Source organism: Adelges cooleyi, unplaced genomic scaffold (genome assembly GCF_023614345.1).
Source record: "Adelges cooleyi isolate 19-005CV unplaced genomic scaffold, UGA_ACOO_1.1 ACOO_flye_CR_arks_rails_tigmint_CR_PRNA_9, whole genome shotgun sequence".
In the NCBI taxonomy this organism is placed as follows: domain Eukaryota; kingdom Metazoa; phylum Arthropoda; class Insecta; order Hemiptera; family Adelgidae; genus Adelges; species Adelges cooleyi.
Genome location: NW_026096579.1, coordinates 6,857,177 through 6,869,384, shown reverse-complemented (window position 1 = coordinate 6,869,384; position 12,208 = coordinate 6,857,177). Strand labels below are relative to the sequence as shown.

At 31.5% G+C, this 12,208-nt stretch overlaps 2 protein-coding genes across 3 annotated transcripts; both read left to right on the top strand.

Annotated features, from left to right (window-relative positions):
• The first annotated feature begins 242 nt into the window (after positions 1–242).
• Positions 243–2,974, top strand: LOC126846942 (protein lifeguard 1-like). The gene is made up of 3 exons (XM_050586853.1): positions 243–386; positions 2,086–2,314; positions 2,404–2,974. The coding sequence occupies exons 1-3, from the start codon at positions 381–383 to the stop codon at positions 2,859–2,861; spliced, it is 693 nt and encodes a 230-aa protein (XP_050442810.1). The 5' UTR covers positions 243–380; the 3' UTR covers positions 2,862–2,974.
• Positions 2,975–7,778: 4,804 nt separating this feature from the next.
• Positions 7,779–11,543, top strand: LOC126846413 (calcium-binding protein P-like). Of its 2 annotated transcripts, XM_050585783.1 has the most exons (4): positions 7,779–7,918; positions 8,015–8,102; positions 10,858–11,290; positions 11,324–11,543. In XM_050585783.1, the coding sequence occupies exons 1-4, from the start codon at positions 7,913–7,915 to the stop codon at positions 11,352–11,354; spliced, it is 558 nt and encodes a 185-aa protein (XP_050441740.1). In that variant the 5' UTR covers positions 7,779–7,912; the 3' UTR covers positions 11,355–11,543. The 2 variants fall into 2 exon arrangements, with proteins under 2 accessions (XP_050441740.1, XP_050441739.1); XM_050585782.1 differs by having other exon boundaries at positions 10,858–11,543.
• The last annotated feature ends 665 nt before the right edge of the window (positions 11,544–12,208 follow it).

Genomic DNA, 12,208 nt, shown 5'->3' with positions numbered 1-12,208 from the left:
AGTGTAAGTGGTTATAATATGCGCACGACCGGTTTTGATAGTAATATTATATGGACAGCAGACGGATCGAGTATCTCTGTTGGGACAAAGCAAATAGATAGCCGTTGCCTCCCCCCCTTAGAGGGGGGACCACGGGGGTTATCGGCGGTGTATTTTGCTTTTCAATAGCCGTGTAATAATATAATATGTTATGTAGCAGCTGCTATTCCTTCTCTCTCTCTCCTCTTCGGGTTGCTCTTCTTCGTTGCAGACCGTCTATCTATTTAAGCCAAGACCGAGAACAGTCCTTGCACAATTTGACTCCGGTGGCTTGAAAGAGACGTCAGTACTTTCAACACTTGCACTTTACCACCACCACCACCACCTCATCTTCTACCACAATGAAGGTAAGTCTGCAATTAGATTATGTAGTTTAAAAAAAAAAAAAAAATGATAGTATTAATTTATATTTTAAACCTAACCTGCTGAAAGCCGGGATGCTGTAGGGATGGCTTTTTTAGGGACGACTTAAGACCCTAATTTCCCACCCCTCAACAAATCAGTAGTCTGTAAAAACTACACTTTTTTAAGGTTTAACTTTGACATATAAAATTTAAACGTATTTATATGTAATGCTGCCGTTGTATACCTAACGTTAGTATTTGTTTTGTGTGTGTAATTTTTGTATGTAAAATTAATCTTTGTATTCTTCACATTCTCAATCTTAGTTAGACATTTTAAGACCCAATTGACTTGTCGGTTAACCCTTTCCGACTCAAGTCAAACTAAAATAATGTAACGGTTTAATATGTGCTAAAATTGTAAGTGATTCTTATATCAATTCAAGTGTTGTAAGTGCCTACATAAAATATACACCCAAAACAGATTTAAAGTAAAAAAAAAATATTTTTTATACACAGCAGCAGTTATTGTTATAATTTTTGATATTATTATTATTGATATAATCATAAATATTATATTATGTTTGGCTAAACGATTTTTAAGATCAATACGATCGTTTTAAAGTCGTTTATTGAAGTTGAAAGTTATCAATTGAATTTTGAAAATTCAATTGGTAGTTTTATTTTGATATTATACAGGCAGGTGTATAGTAAAAGTAAAAATTGGTTTTTTTTTGTTGTTGTTTTTATTCTCTCCGGTTGGGTCAATGCTCGTCGTCACGTTCAAGGTTTAACAACACGAATCCACCGTATAGATTCGTTACAGTTAAAAATACCAATAATAGGTGAAAAAAATATATGAATAATATAAAAAATATTATATATTTGACAAAGAGACATGTATTATGTCCCACGATTAATTTTTGTGAAAAAAATAAATAATATACAATAGTTTTTTTTTTTACTAAAATGAATCATAAGACAAGTATTTTTATTCAATGAAAAAAAAAATATAGAAGTTCAATAAACTATTTTTCTTAATACCATTCCTAGTGAAAATCCAGTTTTTTGTGATCCATTTCAAGTTAGCATCATTGATGCGCATAATTTAACGTAATAGCAATTGTAAACAACAACAGAAAAACTACAATATTATTTTTACAACACTTTTTTATAACTTAAACATTTTGTAAATCCAAAAAAACAGTTTTATTGTTTTCTAAATGCTGTTAGTCTCTAAGCAATTTTATGTACCGCATACAAATGATTGTGTGATTGGTATTGATGCTTTTGATTCAGTTACAAAATACATTCATCGGGTAGCAAGGTATTTTTCATACTTTGATTTTTTGTTTAAAAAAGATGTGTTTTCTCTGGAATTTGTTCACATAATAAAGTAAACATTGATATTAATACACAGTATTAGTAAATGTGACTTATAAATTAATTATGATTAATGAAGTAGCTAATTTAATTTTTATATGTAACGTATCAACTTGTTAAATTGATACATGTATTTTTATTTATTGTTACTGGATACTTTTAAATGTATCAACATAATCATTTGTTGGTATAAGATACTCGATACATTTTGCCCATACATGTATGTGAGATAAATAAACGGTTATTTTTGGACTGTAAATGCACTTTCTTTTTACTGCAAATTTTTGTCTCAAGTAAAATAATGGCATTTCTTTTTGTTTAGGTTTTCTGTGCAACTCTATTGTTGGTGGCTTCGGCCGTCGCTGGACCACACCATGAGAAATCTCCCAGCGTGGGCCAAAACGTCGTGCCATCCGCATCTCCCTCGCCGGTGCCATATCCAGGCCAAGTACCGGCTTACCCATCGCCTTACCAGTTCGGCGCCGACTTCGGCAGTCCGTTCGCCAGATCCGGATTCGCCGCCAAGGCCGCTCCCGCTCAGGCTTCTTACGGTAAGATACGCTAGAGCCGTGCAGCACTTTGGCTGACCGTAATATCATTGTATCGTCGGCTTGACCAATGTATAATAATCGTGTTTCAGGAGCTTACCAACCGTACCAACAGCTTCCGTACTATCCGTCTTCGGCTTATTCCGGCTACCCGACACCGTATGCCGCACAGTCCGCCTACCCCGGCGCCTACTACAACGGATATTCCGGTGCGGGCGCGTACCCGTATTCCGGTTACCCGTACAACTCGTACTCGTCCAGCGCTTACCCGTCGGGCTACCCGGCGTTCAGAAGCCAATTCGCTGATCCCGCCGTCGGCCAATACAGCCAGTACTCGTCCGCCGCCGCCACCCCTTACTCGGCCCTCCCCTACTCCGCCTCACCATACTACTCGGCCGGGCCAGCGTCTCACCAACAGCCGTCGCTCTACAACCAAGCCCAGTTCCAGCCACAACAGTACCCTTACTCGCCAAACTCCGCCGCCGCCGCCGCCGCCTCACCGTTAGTCGCCAACGATTCCCCGTCCAAGGTCACCGCCGAAAACAAATAACTCTCACGACCATGATCTAAGTTGTATTTATACCTTAAGTATTTTATTTTGTAACAATTGAGCGTCAAGACTATTTTCTTATTTTAATAAAACCAATACGCATTTTACCAACACCAGTGTTTCACTTATTTGATCGGAAGCGACATTTATGTATTACTATGATACATACAACCGGCGTGTACAGCGGTAGGCAAATGACTCAAACTAGTCTGCTTAAGAGAGTATTGCTAATTATAAATAAGCATACTATACATAGTATTAATCTACAAATTAATTTTTAATTGAATTATACAAGAAACATTTTTTTTTGTAAAGAAAATTTTACATCACAAATAACAAAAATGTAATTCTTAAAAGAACAGTTGTAACAAAAAGGCTTAGACATTATTTCCTCAATAATATTAATGAAATTTATAATATTTTGTGCAATAATAGTACAATCCTTTTTAAGACCATCAAACAATTATTATGATATGTACTTGCAATATTTTCTATCATACATTAACAAGACATTAACGGTATTTTATGGTTTAAAATATTTTTCGGTAAACGGGTGTTTCCAAATAAAATATTAAATCAAATAGAGTAGCGTAGAAAAATTATGTGTTTTAAGGGGTCGAGTATAGGCAATTTTTGTCTAAATCTTTGAAAAAAAAACAATATTTACTAATTCACTAACGCTTAATAATTTGATTTACATCTGCACTTAAAAGTGCGCCACATTGTCTTTTTTTACATGTGACCCTATGTCTCAAGAAATGGTCATTTCTCAGTATCTGACAATGAGTGTTTTTTTAAAGTTAAATACATAATCTAAACTTTTACATGAGTACTTTTTTTTACAGAATAAAATTGTTAACAAAATTGATAAATAAAAACTATTCAAAAAATGTAAAATTAAATGTCATATTACACATCTTAAAAATTAGACAACATGTTTGTCATACATTTTGTATAGATGGAGTTGGACACAATATTATAGATTATAATACCTCAAAAGATACGTTTACTCAACTACCTAAGTTATACCACATCGTCCTAAATAGTTATAAATTATTATAATAAAAGGATAGCAAGCAAAAAAATAAGAAAAGAACATTATGTTTCCCATCAAAATCGAAAAGGACGTCCTATAACATTGCTTAGTTATTAATTCCAACATGGATAATATTGTCAAACCAATTTCTTCTCGGATTTACATAATTTGATAATTTGAAATGTCTCTTTTTTATGAACGTTTAATATAAATTATTTTTAATTAAAACATTTTTTTTTTTTAATTCTAAGCTTTAATGTTCAAGAAAAATGTATTATAAAATAAAATAAAATGTTCAAGATAGGCAGAAAGAAATAGATAAGCAAAAAAGGCTAGTAAAGACTAAACTATAGTAAACAAAACTACTAAAATAAGTAAAGCTATACTGATTTATTTGTTAAAGCTTTTTAAATGAATACTCCATTCCAATTTGGAAGTATTTCCACTATTTTATAAAGTGCATAATTTTAAGTTGGGAAGTGTATGTATTTTGGCTTCGATGAGGAGCTGAGAGTCTATTGGTTTTACAATGGTGTGGGTTTTTTTTGTATCTATGTACATAGTAACTGTTAATACAGGACCAATTCCTGTCGAGACATAATATATATATTATAAATGTATGACATGTGATTTTGGAGTATTCGCATTTTGTGCACAATAGTATCTAAAATACTATGTAAATAGTAAAACTGCGCGATGCCTATTAATTATACATATATATATATTACAAAAGACCACTAAATTTAATCGAACCGCTCTAAAGCCGTACAATAATAATATAATAACATTTATTGCGACGTTATTCAATTTAACACAATAATAATAGTATGTCAATTTTGAACGCATTCGAATTGCCAGAGGTGCCTTGTGTGTGACTGCTTGTACTTGCACGGTCCTATCCCGGTTTATTCCTGTCGGTGTTAGCATGATCTTGACCGGAGATCACGTGTCAGCGTTTGGCGCAAATCTAAGGGGCGGTGACGGGATGCCGGGAGAGGTATAAAGCTCGAACTTACACCGTACCGGCTTAGTTTCGCTATGCTATTCGATTATATAAACTAAAAGCATACCCACACTGAATCAGAGCGACTTTGATCAATCACCCAAGATGACGATCGACGAGAACGACGACCTACCGTCGTACTTGGAACCGTACTCGTGTCGGGCCGAAATTGAGTTCCATGGGCTAAGGGCGGAAACAAAAGCTAAGCTACCGGGACAACAGCAACGGCGACGACGACGACGACATAGGTGTAACCCGGCCAAAGAAAAAGATCTTAGAATCGGTAAGAGCAACAATTGGTTGGATAGTAAAAATCAGTAAAAATAATGCACACTTTTTCCCCCCAAAAAAATATAATTAGTCAAATAACATACACGTAGGAATATTTTTTTATATGTGTTTATACGGCATTTGGGAAAACAAGTAAAATGTGGGTGCTCCAATTAACGTTGGGTTTTCTATTTGGGACTTAACTTAGTGTACCTCGTCGGATTAGTATTATTTATTTTAAACACTTATCAGAATAGCCTTTTTTTTTGGTTTCAAGATGAGGCTGTCTCTACTATGTTAGTTTTTTAACCATATTATGTCGTTGAAATTGTATTCGATTATTGGATATCATATTTTAAATTATAATAAGTATGTTCGTAATTCACCAAAACAGTTTGTTTTTGGAATTGTATTTTAATTATTATACATGTTCAAAGGGGTTGACAATAACAATGTACATTTGGCCGATCATGACGTCGACATTACATTATGTGGACTGGTTAATTAAAACGAGAAAGTAATTTATTAACTTGTTTTTAGTACCTACTTACTTTTTGTAGTTGTTAACGTTCAACAGCGTAATCAAGATGCTAAGATAAATGGTCATACATCGACCTTGCTTTTTTTCTTGTCAAGACTTTTAACGTGAGCAACTTAATAACAAATATTTTTTTAAGAAAATTTAAAAAAAACAGTATTTTTGTATTCTGCCCTTCTTAAAAAAATATTCTTTTTATAAGCAATTTAAAATGTGTTTTTTTATTAGTATTTCAAGACAAAATATATCTTATATGCATATGAAATTTAGAACCTCGCCAAAACTATTACTTTGCCAAACAGAGAAATTATGGAACACAGGTATGATGAAAATCTCATGATAGTTAATATATTCCCAGAAGACAATTTATATGAGAGACACATATTTTACTTTACCCACACTTGCATACATTTGCATACTTAAATGTTATAACCGCAGTGTAATATTTTTAATTTAAATTGCCACATGACGTTTATGCCAAGATAAAAGATTAGTTTTCTTAAAATATGTATATGCAAATTGGAAATAATATATTCAATATAATTTTGTGATTTGTGAAACAGAAATTGCATCGTTTCATAAAATATTGACTTGCACGAATACCTCTGCGATTATCATTTTGTCTGTGTTTTTTCCATTAAACCTGTCGCCCTAATCCGTATGATGCATAGATGCATTTTTTGTACTTATTTGAGTTTTTATTTTTAATCTTTAAGTCCACAAAAATAAGAACCGCAACCAAGTGTTTTAGAAAGGGCAACAGAGACGCAAAGAGATTGTGACCATTTCTGGAGCTTTTTTATTCGGATACAAAAAATCACACAAAAAATGTGTTCTAATGGCATTTGTTCACTTATTTATTTAAAAAAATAAAGATTCATTGTTTGGAAATATAATTAATTAAAACTTTTAATTACTGTAAAACTCAAATCTCAATTAAGAAAGCGTTTGGAGTAAAACCTACCTTGGCTGAGTTAGACTTGAAAATATTTAGCCAAAACCTGATTTTCCAATTTCTACAATGAGTATTCCTGGTTTTAACAAAAAAAATATTGCACTAAAAATATAATTTATTTTTAATGTGTCCCGATTGTAAAAAACTCAAAACGTATATTTCACTAAAAATACCTACAAAAAAAAACCAAAATAACAATTACAAAATGTATAAAATATATAGTTAAGTTTGTTAAGTATATAAGTTTATAGCTAAATAAAGTCAATATTAATTTAATATTTGCGTTTGTGGTAATTTATTGTAATTCTCATATTTATTTTAAATTGTTACTAATTACTAAATATTTAAATATGTTTATACATTTAACAGGGTAATTTTTTTTAAAACTTCAGACATTAAATTCGAACAAAGTCTATAAAAAACTTTCACCCTTATTCTAGAAAAACTAAAAAAAAATGTGAGTTATAGTTTATACTGAAAGCGACCTTATCCAAAAACTTTCTAAACGGTTTTAGGAATTTTTTGCCGGTAAAACTCAAGTAAAAATTTTATATTTTTTGTTAGATATTGTAAAATCTTTCTTATAAGATTTTCTTTTGGTAATAAGCAAATTTAAACTACTAGATTATTACATCGAAGCTTATTATTATCAATATTTCATTCATATTTGAAATTTTTACTTGAAATATCCAGAAAATGGATTTATAAAACGAAATATCCATTACAAACATTTGATCTATTTAAAGTATAAAGTCTATTTCTAATACACTATTTTGATTATTTTTACACCCTTGCAAATGTATTCTCGAATTTGAAATTTTCTTACTAAATCGGACACAATAATAATAACTATCGAGCAATGAAAAAAAAATGTTCATTAATACAACTGCGACCATCTTGGCCATTAGCCACTTGGTTTAAAAACGAGTTTGAGGCATCTTCAAGATTAAAAAAAAAAAAAAAAACTGAAACCGAGGTTACCCTTTGTGGTCTGTACAGCTTTGTGCAAATACATTGGTGTTTTTTACACATTTTACACGAAATATACACATAATTATTTATTCTTTAAGTCTATATACATTTTATTATTATTATTTTTTTTCTTTCGATTTTACGATATTACCGACAATGAAGGTTCTCTGGCTATTTAAACAGAGTCTGGGCACCCCTTGGACGCATTACGTTCATAGCAAATGTGCAGACACTCTGAGAGCAAATTCAACACTACCAATAGCCGACTATAGTCAACATGAAGGTAAGATATTATAATTAACGGATGCCACAATCTACGACATCGATCAAATATTGGATACTTAAGCGTTTTAATAACAAACACGGTTCTAATATTTAGGTTTTGTGCGTTGTACTTATCTTGGCCGCCGTGGCTTTCGCCGAAGAACAAAAAGAGGCGCCATCGAAACGTCAAGCATTGTACTCAGGTAGAAGATTTTTTTCTCTTAGTCGTTATATATTTATAGTGATAATAATATATGGGGAAAGTACGATTTGATTTCTACCGTAGCATTATCTCAACCGTTAGTAGTATACAAATAATGCACTACCGTTGTATTAGAATACTTTTTAATAGTTCAACTGTTCGTCGATCGACTGCTACACGGTTGTTAGAGATAATTATTACCCCTGAATTATATCCTTCATTACAAAAAAAAAACCTTCATAGAAAAAGGATTTCTTTAATAAAAGAGTATTATTGTACACATATTTTTTGTAAAATGTGAGTTAGTGTGGCATAGATACTATACATATCTATATCTGTTTTTTAAGTTACGCTTTGTATTAAAAAGTAGACCTCATAATAAAAAAAAAACAAAATAGTTTGTTTAACGCTTTTACTGAGATTTGTTTGTGTGATTAAATAATAATAAACTATAAATGATTGTTTAAGTATAGTTGATTTTTGTAATTTTCTAATTACTTCGCCGAGGGAAATACATAATTATACACTTAAAATTTTAAACGTAATAACATTAATATTTAACGGTTTGAAACTAACTAATACTAAAGTTTTTAATATTTTAAAAATAATATCTGAAACATTTATTGTGTTTTAATGTTTTATTTTCTATTAAAAACATAATATTATGTAGAAATATTTTAGCAGTAAGCCTAAGTAGCACACAATTTTCTTTTGAATTACAAATGTATCATTTAATATTGCTGACTCAAGCGTGAAAATGGTATTCATAACTCAATTTTAGGGGTAATATTCATATTTATAAACCTATATTTTTTTTATTTAAAAAAATATGCTACAGCTTTAGACATAGTTATAGGAATCATGTTTTTAAGCAATATGATACAAACTGAAAACTATTACACGTCCGTTTAGCGTTTATTTGCTTCCTGATAAATTTTGGTATTTCACAATAAAAAATGATTTATAGTATGAAAAATTGATTATTACGCTGTATTCATAAATTCCATGTAGAATTACATATTATAAAGTCAAGCTACGCATCAAAAAAATTAATCCAAATTGTCAGTAACGCTTACAATATTTTTGTGTGACTATTTTTTTTTTTACAGTTAGTAATAAAAATTCGTGTTTTTGAGTTTTTCAAACCGAATTAAAATATTTTCAAATTTTACTACCTATATTGTGCTTACACGGAGACATCGCATTTTTTTTTTGTTACAATATTTTCCCACTTACTAACTTTTATTATATTATGAAAACACAAATAAAAACCATTCACACTCGATTTACTCGACACACTATTCATGGACAGTCTGTCAAAGTTCGGATTATCTGTTCATATCATAATATACATGTATGTATATATAGGTATGTACATATATTTATATACATATATGTTTGCTGTAATAATACATAATCTATTCAGTAACCCGACGTATGTTATTATTATTCGGTAGAGTCAAGAATGTAATCAATTTAACCGATTACTATAATGCAGAGCCGTAAAATTACTTTAGACATAACTGTAAATTGATCAATGGAAAATTAGATTACAACTACTGCGGGGAACAGTTTTCCTTCTTTCGTTCTTTATCCGGTTTCAGGCCTGTCAGGAAATCAAGAATATATATATATATATATATAAATATATATAACTATTTTTTATAATTTTATAATTGACGCTTATCCGACAATGAGAATCATTATACTATATACATGTATGACGTATGTATCAATATATTAATCTATTATTATATTATATACATACATGTATGTGTGTGTGTGTGTTTGCCAAGTATATAATAATAATAATAATAATAATAATAGCGTAAGTTCGCGTTTATTCCGAATGTCTTCGATAGTGTCTTTGTAGAAATCGCCGCAGTAGGTATTTTATGGAACACCTATGAAGATACACAATCGACATAGCCAGGAGGGTATCGGTATGTTATGGTTTAATTTTGAAATTCGATTATTTTTCGCACAAGTCCCCCCGACGACAATGACATTACTAGACTTTGTCGCTGATTATCATTTTCCTTTTCATTTGATTTCAACATAATAATATAATAATAGTAAAAATAATTGCACCGCTGGTGCCCAAGAGCATAATAATATCAAAAACGTCCGTACTTCGTATATTATATATGTATAATATGTAGTTAAGTTAATATTTCCCACGTGGCAATAGTATATTTAAAAAATAACAACATTTTATTGGAAAATGTATGTTATAGTAAATGTTACAATATTTTTTTTATGTAGTAAAAATATTTGTACATACTATTTTGGCAGAAAATCGAATAATAGTTATTATTTATTAATATTGTATTATTATAACACAATATTGTTTCAATAATATTTCCTCGTTGACGTAAACGTAATAATCAATAAATAGTTCATTATAGACGATTTATTTTCAAAATATGAAACAAATGTTTATACACAAATTGTTTTTCATCAAACCTCGACAAAACACACTTATATTCTGCTTGTTTACTGTACAGGCTCTTAAAAAGTGCTATAATTTTCCATTTTTTTTATAATTAGAAATAATTTAAAGTCTTTTATTTTTTTTAGTAATATTTTTATAGTTTTAGAGGAAAAGTGTTTCCATCATTAGAATTAGCCTTTGAGTAAATGGGCAAGCCAGTTAAAAGCAAGTTTAGGCTATTTTACAGGAGACATAACAAAAATCTTTGTTAAGCAGTAAGGCGGTCACTTTAATAAGCTAATGGTTTTTATATATGTTTCAGGAAATGGACACGCTTTCTTACCGTCTGGACAATACGGATCTTACCCTTCGGCTTACTCCTCGTACGGTGCCTACTCAGGAGCACACTCTTCGTACTCTGCCGCCTACCCTGCAGCATACTCGTCGCACTCCGGCGCATACCCAGTAGCATACTCGTCGCACTCCGGCGCTTACCCAGCGGCTCACTCGTCGCACTCCGGCGCTTACCCAGCAGCTTACTCTTCGCATTTCACCGCTTACCCAGCGGCTCACTCGTTACACTCCGGTGCCTATCCAGTGGCGTACTCGTCGCACTCCGGTGCCTACCCAGCGGCGTACTCTTCGTACTCCGGTGCCTACCCAGCAGCCCACTCGTTATACTCCGGGGCCTATCCAGTGGCGTACTCGTCGCACTCCGGTGCCTACCCAGCGGCGTACTCTTCGCACTCCGGTGCCTACCCAGCGGCGTACTCTTCGCATTCCGGTGCCTACCCAGCGTCTTACAGTGGAGTTTACTAATCACCAGAATTCCTTGGTTCACAGAATGTTGTCTACAAGAAATAATTTTTAAGAAACACTCGGGTTTAATAATAAATACACGTATAAATTTATATTTCATTATAGATTAATGTATGTATACTATAAGCTAAGATAAATCAAATTAACCGTTTCAATTTTGAATAAATACCTACCATTACTTTTCTATAATACTAGTTCGACTTATTGTAAGTTATTCAAACATCCCGTTATTAACAGTATGGAGTATCCTACTCTTAAAAATACTGAATTTTAATAATATTTCATTGACGACATATACCATTTTTGTTAAATTTGTGTATTTTTTTTTTAAGTCGAACAATACGTTGTTTATAAAAAGGATATTTGTGCTCAACGTTAAGTACAATCTTATAGTTCCAAGATTGTGAAAATTGCTCACTCACTTGCGCCCGTCCTTATAGGGCTTACAAATGAGCAGGGCTTTGAAGGTAGTATATAAATAAAATGAAAATAATCAGTAGGAACATATATAAAGCGTTATTGAATTATTTAATAAACACTACCTATAAACCTATAAGTTCGTGTACCCTACTAAGGCACACAAAGTAGTAGTCAAGATGTTTTATAAATTATAATTTACCCCACACAGAAATAATATATTAAAATAATATTTTATTGAAAAATTTTAATAATTTAGACCAAAATATATATATACATATATACATTTTAAAGTGTTTTAGTGGAAAATATTATGTATTTGGTATCAGCTTCGACCAAACAAAACTACACATTTGTTTGGTGTTTTCAAAATAATTGATGTGTGATTATTAATTTTGAATTTATTGTGGTATTAATATTTGATTTCCTGTCACAAT